The sequence below is a fragment of the Sturnus vulgaris genome, chromosome 12, assembly GCF_052056855.1.
Source record: "Sturnus vulgaris isolate bStuVul1 chromosome 12, bStuVul1.hap1, whole genome shotgun sequence".
NCBI classification, from domain to species: Eukaryota; Metazoa; Chordata; class Aves; order Passeriformes; family Sturnidae; genus Sturnus; species Sturnus vulgaris.
Window position 1 is genome coordinate 13,580,119 of NC_142254.1, and position 12,897 is coordinate 13,593,015.

Sequence of the window (12,897 nt, forward strand, 5' to 3'; positions counted from 1 at the left end):
TGTTAGAGCTGATCCGTGATTTTCCCAAGGAATGCTTCTTTCAGCAGTTTGAGTTTCTCCTGTCACGGCTAGAAGGAATAATGATATTTATCCAACACAGCAAAATCCAATGTTCCTGGATACCATCTTAAGATTACTGTGGAAACTACATGAGTTTCACAGATCAAACAGTCTAAACTAGTAAAATAATGCAGAAAAGAGTACTTTGCATTGTGGGCACTAACCTGCGGCAGAGAGCTCTTTGTAAATATTGGCTTAAGGCTCACTCTGTAACACAGATTAAAGACTGTGTTTGAACCTGGGCACTGCATCAATGTGTGCCGATGGCGACTCAGGGGAGACCCTTCCTGCCCCAGTGCTTGTCTCTGGGTGCTGCTGTGCATCCTCCATGGTGCACACAGCCTCAGAGACAGCCTTGTGGGCAAGTGGAGGTGCCCCTCTTGTTCTGCACTGTGCGTGGGCTCCAGCCTGGCATGCATCAACTCCTGCTGCTGCTGGGGTGAGGCCCAGGGTGCTGCTTCTCCATCACGAAAGGAAGACAGTATTGCGGCTCTGCAAAATTGGATTTTGCTGGAGCAGGAAGCCACTTAAAAAACCCTGAAGTAATCTTTAAAATTGCTACTAGTCATGCAAGGAGGCAGAGATGAAGCCAGGCTTTGTATATTTTAATGACTTGCTGCCATTCAAATGCTATTGGATTGCAGGGTGGGGAAGAACTCTCCTAGCTTGACTCTCAGACCAGCTGAGCATAAGTATTGGCTACAAGCATGTACACATGGGGGGATGTGATTCAACCCCTGTGAAGCCAGGTAGCAGAGAAGCAGTTCTTCCCCAAGCCCAGTGTTTGGCTGTATTAGCAGAGTTTTGTGTTCTAGCTATTGCTATGTGCTTTTCCCTTTTCGGCTTCAACACAGCTGCTGCTTTGAAAGTCTCTGATCTACTGACTCTTAGGTCTTATCAAGTTCCAAAGCCTTCTGATTTTTCTCAACTTCTGTTCAGTCAACAGGGAATTAAAAATGCTGCAGGATTTCCCACTCTAAACATTATGGTAAGGAAGTTGAGAAATGTATGTTGTAGTTTGACAACTGCAGCTGTCTTGGGCTAGGGAAATTTTATATTGCTGAATCCTTAAACTGAACAATCTGTACAGCTATGGGATAAAACTCGTCAGACCGTCCTTTCCAGTGGACCTATTTGTGTACAATAATGTGTTCCTTGCTTCTCATGCAGCTTTGAAGTGATACTGACTGGTGAATTACTCTTCCTTGGGTTGTCTTCCTCTCTGCCCTCAGTCTGTTTTGGCCCCGTAGCAGTTCTGCCATCTGAAGCTCTCCAAGGAGGAAGCCAATTTCACAAATGCTCTTGGCTCATTTTGCTTAGTAGCTGATCTTTGGGCATCTGCCTTGCTACTTTGAAGGGCACAGTATTGCAGAAGCCAGGGTATGTAGTGAAGCTGCTTATCTGCATGGCTTTAGCCCAAAAGACCTGATGCTTTCTGAAAAACAAATCATGGGAGACCTATGGAAGCTTCCAAGACATAGTGGTATCACACATACAAAGGAAGAGTGAATAGACTGAAATACTGCTCTTCCCACACTGCTCTGTCCCCATCATCAGGAATACAATAGTTGGCCATGGCTCTTCACCCTTTGGCCTATCTATTTAAAGCCAGCCAGCAAGCATGGATGTTGTGTCAGCACAAACAATAATTTAGCTTTTAAAAGTGCCAGGTAGTTTTGCTTTGTTTTCTGTTTCCAGAGAGAACATGGCCAGGAGGGTTGTGCCAGGGTATACCACCTCAGGAGTAGGCTCAGATATGTCCATGTTTTCAATAGGATTGTATTTAGCAAACTGTTTCTTAGAATTGCTAGTAGAAGTAATAAATTCAGGTGCTTCACCTGGAGTTGCCAAAGAGTGATTTTTGTTAACTGTCCCTGCTGGATTTACTGGATCTACTGGAAATCCAGCACTTGGAAATATTTTAATCAAAGAGCAATTGACTTGAAATGGTCCCAGATTGTTCATTTCATTTTCTTCTTTCTTTCTGTGCCAGTGAAAAAGTACCCATTGCTGTCAACATCCAAAGCCTCAATATACTATTTGGCAACATTCGCCTTCTCTTGACAGCTTGAATACCAAGATCAAGTATTAAAAGTATGGCCTGGCTGATGAAAGTAATTAAGAGACCTCTCAGCCAGGAGAGTTTACTAACCTCATTTACTGCAGTAAATGGAAGAGACTTTCAGTCTCCTGTCAAAAAGAGACCATCGGTGGATGCACATGTGCCCTTTTGTACTGATAATGAACTACTGGAACACTCTCTTGCTGGAATTCAGGCTGGCGCAAGGCAGGTGCTGGTTGCTGTCAAACCAGCCTGAGTCAAGTCAGTGATTGTCTGAGATGAGAAGTAATAGTGGAGCAAGCACAGGCTGCCAGGGGTCCTGTACTGCCCTTCTACTGTGGGGCCAATTCTACAAACTGCTGTTGAGTGAGGCTGGATTTCAGCAAAAAGGGGAGACTCTTGAGATCAGGCTGAAATGCAAGGTGTAGGAGATCCAAGAGGATCTGGGATATGCTTAGGAAAGATGCTGAGAGTCAGTAGACATGTAAGTGTAAGTGGGACTAACTGAGAAGCGGGAACCTGATGGTGTGAGAGTGGGTGTATTTCTATGCCTGTGTCCCTGTTTTGCAAACACCATCGCATCGGATATTGTACAAATGGTGTGTGGGAAACATTCAGCAGTGAGTGGTGCAGAGGACTGGTGATAGAGAAGAGTTATGCTGCTTCCCTTCCAAACTAGATGCAGGAAGGATGTGTGGGAGTCAGACAGTAACAGAGAGGAAAATCAAAAGCCACTCACTAAAGCAGGGCAGAGTGATGTGACATTAAGGCTCTGTGAGCTTTTTGCATAAACCTGCCTCAGGGAAGTAAGATTTTAATTTTCAAGCAAAATCCAGGCTATACTGGAATCTCTGCACAGGCAGACCTTGTGCATGGAGAGCTGCAAGGTGTGGTTTTCACCTCTGAGATTATAGCAATGCTCGTGTTGGCTGTTCCTATCTTTGCCATCTGCCTCTGCGAAATAGCCTTTTGTCTCCTAACAATAATCTCTGTTCTCCTCCCGCTTTTCTCTTTGGATGCTGAATATGAAGCAACGTCTCGTTACTCTACAATCAGCAGCATCTCCCCCGGGGGGGCGGCTCCTGCTTTGCGGGTCGCGCACTCCCCTTGTGCTGAGCGCTGCACCTCCGTATCCTTGTGACAGTGTGCCAGCGTTCGTGGCAAAGTCAAACCTGGCCTCTGGGATTGCGGAAAGCTTTTAGGGCAGATGTATCTGGTGAGCACAACCAGCACTGTTCACAGCCCAGCCTCCTTCAGAGACACGTGAACCCTTAAAGTTGTGACCTGGGATTTCTGAGGACAGAAATTCTCCGATGTAAAGTGCATCTCTGCCATCTTTCTGCCTATCCTTGTTCCGGGGCTCTGCTTTTTCATGCAGCAGAGGTGCATTTGTGTGCATTTATGTATGTCCGTGAAATCTGATGATCAAAGTGTAGTGCACCACTAGGTGGCAATGTGATAAATCCAGGGAATCCAGCAGCCAGCCGGACACACCTCACTTTATATAGCAATGAAATTCTGGCCACCGAAGCCTGCAGTGACACCCCCAGGAGCTCTTATTTGGCCAAAACCGAAGCAGCTCACGCGAGCTGTAACAGGAGTTCCAGCATCAGTTATTGAAACTCCCTCTTCTGAGGTTTAACAATTAGCCTGTAATTAACTGAAGCAGAAATTGTCATGTTAGAGTCATAATGTTTAGCACAAGACATAGGGCAACCTTTTTAAAATGTATTTCTCCTTAGTGAGGCATTACAGATGTTATTTGGAATGTGTGAGGATGTTATTTTGCTAAAGAAGTAGTTTTTGAGATTGAAAAAGACAATTATCATCCTCTAATTGGCATTTGGTGTAATATGATTCCTTAAACGGACCTAGTAGAACTCTCTGGGAGCTGGGTGGTTTCATTAAGATACTCAGCCTGGATTTACTGACATCAAGGGAAGTTCAAGCACATCTTAAATTACTCTGTTGATTACCGTCATTGCTGTGTACATTTCTAGGCAGGTACCTGCTAGGGCACACATCCCTGAAAGGAAAGAGGGGAAGACCAAGGGCAGGACTTTTATCTCTTGGGGTTTTCAGGAGTCCAGTGCAAGAGAGGAGCAAGCAGGGAGCCAGGCATCCAGGACTTCTGCAAGCTCACACCCTCCATCACATCCTGATAGCTTTAGGTCTGCATCTTGGAAACAGTGGGCTGGTTTTGCCTGTAAAATTAGCAGTGTTGTTAGAATATAGCTAACACTGTTCTCTGCAGCATCAGATCTCTGCCATCAGAAATGGCTCTGTCTCCTCTGCTCGTGTATTGGTGTGTGCTTTGAAGATCTAGAAGCATTGCTTGTTTTAATTCCAGATAGTTTTTCTTCATTTTAGGTTGTAGGTGGGGAAATGAAAAAACAAAAAAGAACCCAGAAAACTCACTGCCCTCCCAAAGTCCTTCTGTGCAGGCAGGGACAAGCCTTACCAGGCACGTCTCCATCCCTCTCCTGCACGGAGCCGAGCCTGGGTCTTGGCCCAGTTAGGTGACTGCAGCAACCCTTGTCTCAGTGACAGCTGCTGTAATAGTTGGTCCCCAGACATGTGTAAGGATCTGCATTTAGCTTCCTTTTCTTCAGGTTGTAACTGTGATTTCTCTGTGGGCATTGTCTAAAAATAAAGCAGGACGTGTCGGCTGGTGCAGTGAAGAATAGGCTGGGTAGCAGTGACCGCTCTGTTCCGTGTGTAATTCGAGGGCTGTTTCTGGGGAACTGCACTGCACATCTCTTGGTGGATGGCGGCTTGTTCTGTCCCTGGTGTACAGAAACGGGTCATCTTCTTATTTCACAGCCTGTCTGTCCCGTGTACCTCAAATTCTTGTTCTACATATTTCAGAAGGAGAGGGTGCAATGCCCTTTATTTCACATGCTGGTGCTGTGGAGCAGGAGGCAGGCAGCACTGCTATGTGACAGTGTCCTGCCAGAGTGCTTCAGACTGGGGCGATTTCAATTGCTCCTCACCTCCCACAGCGAAGTATCTCTGTGATACTTGTGGTTGTATGTATTACTGCTGTAGGGCAGTTTGTAAGACCTACCATAAGTATATTTTTCCAAAAGCCCAAGAATTCTTTACAGGAGGATGGGGAGACTAAAAGGCACTAAATTATCCTGATTCCTGATAAATTCAGTTGGACACTGCTGCAATTGTGTTTTCTCTTTATAAAAGCATAAAGCATGGTCCACTGAGTTCCCTCTCTCTGGGTTTGTTAGCAGCTTTTGGGTTTAGAGTTGTGGAGTGAGTGTACAGACTTTTAAGATATTAGTACTTAATGGAGTTGATAATAGCTAATTACTTCAGAGGGATACAAAAGCTGCTTTTTCTTTTTTATGACCTGAATAATGATTAAGTTGAAGTCTGGGCATGCAAATCAGCTCGGTTTATTTAATTGGTGATGTAACAGTGAAAATTCAAAATAAAGATAAGCATGTTAAAATGTGATAAACGTATCCTGATTGTTGTCTGTGTGTGTTACTGCAGTTTACCCTGCAGCTATTTGTTTAAAGTTAAAACTTTATTTTATATTTCCTAGTATAGGTCATAAAAGTAACCTTTGGGATAAGGAGCTAACAGCTCATCTAAATCAGTTTCTTCACACACACCTGACCTCTTTGAGATTTACTCATATACCGAGAATTAAAAATACAATTTCTCCTTTTCACCCACTCTGGCTGTATTCATGGAGAGAAACTGTGTGGTAAACAGTTGGAAAGCATACAGAAAAAGTTTAGTTATTTCCATCCTTCCTCAACTGACTATTTTTAAGGCACTTTTTCACAGTTGTATCGGTCCTCCAAGAGCTCCACTTCTGCCTGAAGCTGCCAAGTCAAAGCCTGTTTTATTTTTTTCAGCATACTCAAGTCCCAACAATCTTATCTTGGCTTATCGCTCCTACCAGCTTTCATCCTAGCTCCCTCAAATGGAGAGCAAGAGGAAGCAGATGCTGGGACGCAGAGATAAAATAGAATAGAAGCAGGACATTTCACTGGGATTTAATGCATATTAAAAGAGGAGATTAATGCATTTTCATTTTCACATTGCTCTGGATGATGGGCATCTTACTGTACCTTTGGTGCAGTAAAGTGACCTTTAAACTTCTTGGGACTGGACTGCAGAGAGAGCTCTGAGCACTTCTCAGAGCTGAAAAATAGCTGAATACTACAGTATGTATCTGATGTTTAGTGCAAGGCTGATTTTTATGGCTGAAGTTCTGTTTCTCCTTTTCTGCAGGGATTCCTGAAGAATGAAAAAGATAATGCATTGCTGTCTGCCATTGAAGAGTCCAGGAGGAGGGTAAGTTGGAAGAAAGCACCATTGTTTTTGCCTAAAAGGAAAAACAGGAGAGGTTTGCAGAGTCTTGTTTACTTCTCTTGAAAGGGAGGAGTACTAAATCTGTAAGAGAAAGACAGAGTTAGCCTTCCCCTCTTCATCTCCTGTATCTTCACCTCTGAACAAATAGTTGTTTTGAAAATCATCTGAGCAGCAACTTCTGATACTGATAAGAAACATCTAATCCTGTTCCTGAATCTATTTGTGGTATCAGTTGTGTTCTGGGATAGTGATTTTCATAACTGAATTATGTAGCATGGGAAAATGCTTCCTGTTGTTTGTCTTGAAACTCCTTCTTGGAAATGTCATTCCATACTTCTTAGTGCTCACACTGATTGTTTCCCTCCATTTATACTGGGGCATCAGGTTTAGAACTGAGTCTTCAAATGATAAGAAACAGTACATAAGCATTACTAAATCATTTCAAATACATAAAATTATGCTGTAACTATTGAAGCATATTTAAAACCTTGTTGAAATTGTTACAGTGAAGGTGCGGATAAGACCTATATGCTGCCATGAAAGTAAAAAGTGAATTTTGTAATGCAACAAAGAAACAAAAATCTTAAGCTCTAGTTGCGTACATGCACTGTAATTAAATGTTTGCCAAATATCACTGTCTCTTATCAATTAATTTCTTCTGAGGAATGTTTTGCTCATTAATTGACAGTATCCTAACAGTGAACTGCAATGAAATGAAAAACTTAGCCAACCAAGACGTTTAGTTATGTACGTTGCAGCATGGAGCTATGTGAAAAGGAAAGAAGTAGAAGACACAATAGAGCTTATTCTCTGTTTAGAATTAGTGGAAATTCTCTTATTTCTTGTCCTTATATAACTGAGGCTGTTAGTCTCACCCCAACAGTAACAGAAAAGGTAGTGAAGCATCTTCTCTATCCTAATACTATTGCCAAAATAAGGGAATATTTCCCTTACTGAGGGAAAAGCTGTTTCCTCCCATATGTTCCCCTATTGAATCTGAAGACAGTGTAGCACATCAGGCATTTGAAAGGTAAAGGTTGTTTTTTCTTGGAATATGATTTTCCTATGTGCTTTCCCAAGTTATGTTACTGATGAAGGAGACTTCCTGATACTTTAACACTGGTTTATTTTCCCTTAATATTTTGATTTTTATTTCATCATATTTCCTGTTTAAAAGAAAAACACACTGGTAAAGACCTGAAAATGCTTATGGGCGATAAACACACATCTTTGTTAAGAATGCAGTGAGTCAGACCTTTGTAGCCTCCAGGGAGGTGAAAAGCTAGTGGTCATTTGAAAAGTTAAATCTCAACAAACCCGCACAGATCAGTAATAAACCTGGATATTGTGTGTGTACTGCTAAGTTAAAGATGGAAGCCTGCTGATTTTTGGCCTGCTCAGGTTCCTGTGCTGCCATGCCACAGAAGTGACACAGTTTCTCTCTTTTACCAGCTGGGGGTATGTGAGAGTTGTCTTAACTCCACATACACCTACTTTCTGAATCCCCTTGTACCTGAAGGACTTTAACAGGAAGCCTGTTAAAATAATATGCAGCACACCATTAGCTCCTGAGGGCTGACCTGGTTGATTTATGTAGTTGCTATTTTCTGTTTCATTTTTGGGCTTGTCTATTAATAGCAGAGTTAGGCTGGTGGGTGTTTCTATATGTTCCTTAGCTCTTGTTCTTCTTCCCCAACAGACTTTTGCCATGGCTGAGGAGTATCACCGAGAATCAATGCTGGTTGAATGGGAACAGGTGAAGCAAAGGATTCTTCATTCTCTGCTTGCATCAGGGGAAGATGCTCTTGATTTCACTCAAGAAAATGAGGTAACTGTGTCTTTCTAAATGCTGTGCACAGTCATGCACTGCACTGTGCTGGCATTCCAGCATTGCTGAAAACACTTCTGAAATATTCTGCAACTGTAACTCTGTGAAAATGAGAAATTTAAAATCCCTATTTGATTCTAGAATGGCTCTGACTAGCAGAATGTGTTATCCAGCAGAATATCAAACCTTTGTGATTGTTTTTATTTATTGGCTGATGAGTACAGGCAATGGAGCTGCTATTGCTGAAGCTGTGTTTTCAGCAACATATGTGCTGGCTGGAAATTTAGTCATAAACACATACTAGGTGAACATACCCAAGGGACAGAAAACACACTGGGGACTTCAGGAAACCTTTGCAATGTGACACTGGGGAGTTTCTCAGGTGCAATGGTGCTTACACATAGGTCTTAGAGTGTCTCTTTCCCTTATCACTGTGGGCTAGCCTGGATGTATGGCTTTTCCTAGGAGGCTAATGAAGTCTCTTAGGTTTCTTGGCAAAACCAAATGAATAAACACACAAAAAAAGGAGCTTTCCTTTTTATCTTACTATCTCATGAAGAGCAGATTAGAATTTTGTGCTGCTCAGACCTCTACTGTGCAGATTAATCCAGCAGTGACTAAATCCTTTGGGCAAGACTGACCCCATGTTTAACAAAAGAGATATTGACTATCATCTTAAAACATTCCTTATCTTCTGTTACAATTTAAACCTTTACAGTTTATTCTATTAAAGAAAATATTTTTGTTAAATGAGTAGAGCAAAGCAGAGTTGCGTGCAGTGTTGGGAGCTCAGTTCCCTCTGAGCTGAAAGCATCAGACAGCAGCTGTGATCCCTGGAGCACAGAGTTACATCACAGCTGCTGCACAGTGCTCCATGAAAATGCTCACCTTGAGAGGAGAGGGGACAGGGAATGGGGAATGCAAGTTGCTGTGCCTTCAGGCTGAAAAAGAGACACTTTTTTATAGCCACATTCTCTACCCATGAAAATGAATTCTTGTTCATTGAGATGACCTGCAAGTATACTAAAATAAAAAAAGCTCTTGGTGCTAATGGGGTATGACCTGTATAGGGATTTGGAAATAATTAAAATTGTTAATGAAATGTCCCTTCCTTATTACTGTTCTTTTAAATATAGGTTAATCCCAATTAGCATACCTCTTTTTATAGAGGCTGTCTTCCCCAGAAAATATTTTACTGATACTTTAGTGGGACTTCTCAAAGGTTGTCCAGCTTTCCAATATTAGAAATGCTAAATAATGCAGACTGAATTAATTTAAAACTAGGAATAGCTATCCCATTATTTTAGGATGTGAATCTGAAGACTTGGCAGTTTCACTGATAGTTTCTAACATCTTTGATTTGTGTGCTAGTTACTGGTATGAGGTTTTCCTTTTGGAGTGTGGATGTTAACTGCTAGCAGAAGTAATTTAATAATCCACTCTAAAACCCCTATTCTGGTGTTTTGTTGTCAAATGGATGCTACCCCCACTCCATGGCATTTGAGATGCCAAGCATCAAATTGGTGTGAGGGAGGAGGGGAGAAAACTCGGCTCCTAATGTTTTTTGTGAATGAGTTTAAAGACTCAATGTACACGATCACTCAGTAATACTCCACTCTCTGTTTCAAAGCTTTCATAGTAGCAGTATGTCATTTCAAGAGCATTTAAAATCCTTGATATATTCTAGTCTTAGCCTCAAGAAGTCAAAGGTCTGAGAGGTTTGAAGTGCATCTACTGTGTTAAAAGCCTGTTATCTAACCTCCCCACAGCAGGTTGTTCTTCTAAAGCCTTATTCCAGTCAAATAAGTTTTTTGTGTGTATGTGGCACAAACAGACACAGCCTGTAGAATATAGTAGAGGTTTAATTGATATCCTCTGGAGATGGAGAATCAGCTGAAAAGGCACAGATCCAAACACAGCAGGGGGCCAGTCTGCCTGCAAGCCAATTCTCAAGCTTTGGGCAAGCTAATTTGGGCAGAGTAAAATACCAACACATTATTCATGGAAATAAGACCAATTAACAGTCAAAACTCATGATTCAAAGAACCTAGTGCAGGACTTGCCATTAAGGTTTTCAGTTCCCCCTTGTCCTCCAGTCTGACCACCTTATTGTCAGGGAAAACCAGAGCTGATAAAAAGGTACTTCTTGTGGGGCTGGAAGGGGATGAAAGCCTGCATTTTGCCTTCAAGGTATCAAACACCTATGGTCTGAAGGTGTTTGTTATGACTATCGTGCCATGAGGTGTCAAGGCATTTCTTTGTCCTTTTCCAAATTTTTACTTATTCCAGGTTTTTATTTCTTCCACCCTTGCTGTAAGCTCTTCCACTCCTGCTGTCAAGCAGCACGTTCCTGCAGTGATATAGAGACGCTGGCACCTCTTGGTTTCTGTTCTGCTTCTCTGTATCATGTCTTCATACCCCTTAAATCCCAAGCTTTCCACTCCACCACGGTGTATTTTGATGGGGTTTCTCTAGCTTGGTCTCCTGCCTAGATATTCACTGCATCTACTGGCCAAGCCATTTGGAGTGCTGACAAAATGTCTGCCCAGACTTCTGCTAAGGAATGTGCATATGCATATGAGGGTGATGAATAATGCATCTTTACATGCACGGGGTTTGGTGTGCAAGTGAGGCTGAATGCTTGGCTGAGTGCAAATGAAGGAGGACTCCTTTGAAAAGCAGCATCGTTCAGCTAAGTGAATTTAAAATATAAAAGTGTGATGGCAGTGCAGCTAAGCTGCAGCTTTGAGAAATGGATGATATTCAGAATAAATATTACAGTTCTGAATAATGTTTTGGAAGGACCAAAATTCAGGGCAGGGAAAAGCAAAGGTGGTTGAGAAAAACAGTACAAGCCATTTAAACAATGTCAGACTAGAGATACAGCAAGATCTGTGTGTGTGCACTCACACTTCTGCAATCCTTTGTGCATCCCCCGCTTTTCTGTTTTTCCTTTGCTGGTCCAGTTAAACATCAGAACCTGACCTGAAACAAGATTCTTCTCACATGCTCCTAGCTGCTGCTTTGAACACATCTTTCCTTATCTTTGTCTTGCTTGAAACTTGGGAAGTTCTGACTTGCCAACAGAGGATATCCTCCCACCTCCCCACTTTGCCCCTGTTAATTTGTAGGGGGTGTCTCTTCTTCCTGGCAAGGATTGCCTGCACAATCCATTTCTGCAATTCAGGGGGAGCAGTTGAAGTGGCCTTCCCCATGCTGACTCACTGCTTTAGTTTTCCTTTTGAACTTTCCTTTTAGCACAGCTATGAGATAGTTCAGTGAACTAGTGCTTTCTTGTAGTTTAATAATTCAAAGCTGAAGCCAGAATGCACGCATGAGATGGGAAAAATAGGAAATAAGCTTGCTTCCTTGGCTCTTTTTCCATAGAAAAGAAAAGCATAAGAAAATTAGGATGAATTCTAGACTTCCTGATTTATTTTTTTTCTGAAGTGCCAAGTCAGTAGAATCTAAAGAATTTGATTTCAGTGTAGCAGTTCTCAGCTGTGGCAAATAGTTAAGAAGTGTTTCTCAAGGCACAATTGTTAGAGTAAAACTAAAATTGGAGAAAGGAAAAGAAAACCCAACCCCAGAGCAGTTATTTCTTCGTTTCAGGCGTGCACTTTTGAATTCAGATTCTTACCTGAATTGGTTTGAACCCTGCAGTCACACACCACTCTCTGGAGTGGCAGCCACGTGGGTGCTCTTTGGTGCCGCAAAGCAGAGAAAGGAACGGATTCACCAAACAAAGCCCCAGTCCCTGTGTGCCTGCTGCTTGGGCACTGGCTGAAAGTGACACCAAGTCACTGTGTGCTAGTCTTCCCTTGCTTTAGGAGATGGAACCTCATCGGTAATTAATGACAACGTCCATAATTTAGCATTACTTTAAATAACTCTGCATTTTATCTGGCTCTGCACAGGGAAAGGCTGCAAAGCGCTATTTCTGCCATCGTGTCTGTTTCCCAGGAAACCTGCTTTAACAGCTTCTTTGTTCTTTAGAACAAAGAATTTGTCGGGTTTTAGGTGGGTTTAAAGGAATTTGTGTCAGATGATTTGGCACTGAAAGAAAAATGCAGATGCTTCTGAATATCAGTGCCACTAAGAGGGACTGTGGAGAATATTATTAGTGTAAGTTCAGTTTCACAAAGAAAAAGTGAAATTGCTTTTGGGTTTTTTGTAAGGCGTTTTTATAGAGCCTAAGTCTAAATGCACCTGCCTGATTTTTGTAATCAGGTTAAATATTATTTAAATAGCATTATTAGTGAGAAATTAATGCAATAATAAACTAATTTGAACCATTTTATATTTCATTATATTAGGGACAAACGCTGGTGAGTATGTTTTGTTCTGTAATCAATTGTATGCTGCACAAAAAGCTGTAACTGCAGATATCATAAAGCTCTTATAATTTCTTGATAGAGATCAATGCTTTTATCTTCATGTATAAATTCCTAGCCAATGCAGAACAGTTTCTTGGCCATTGCAATTGTGTAACTTTTTCTTGGTTTTAAATTTTGACTTGTGAACACTTTTCTGATCAAAACTCCTGGACTGGGACAGTGAGTAGTATTTGTTTTTGTAAGAACATGCTCATGAGTGTAAGAGAGGG

General features: G+C 41.9%; 1 protein-coding gene and 1 long non-coding RNA gene across 8 annotated transcripts in view; one reads left to right on the plus strand and one right to left on the minus strand.

The window, feature by feature from the left end:
* NUP93 (nucleoporin 93) overlaps nt 1-12,897 on the plus strand; it is an 84,009-nt gene that overhangs the window by 42,468 nt on the left and 28,644 nt on the right. For all 7 annotated transcript variants that reach the window (XR_015806310.1, XM_014880780.2, XM_088171917.1 and 4 more), the window contains 2 exons: nt 6,383-6,445; nt 8,163-8,291. Coding sequence is in view for 6 of the 7 variants with exons in the window: in XM_014880780.2 (XP_014736266.1) it covers nt 6,383-6,445; nt 8,163-8,291 (192 nt within the window). In the remaining variant the exon portion in view is untranslated. The remainder of the gene's footprint in view (nt 1-6,382; nt 6,446-8,162; nt 8,292-12,897) is intronic.
* LOC148222376 (uncharacterized) lies at nt 6,122-12,248 on the minus strand. Its single transcript, XR_015806311.1, has 2 exons — nt 11,932-12,248; nt 6,122-6,476 (listed from the first exon to the last, which is right to left on the minus strand). It is a non-coding gene; the product is annotated as an uncharacterized LOC148222376 (long non-coding RNA).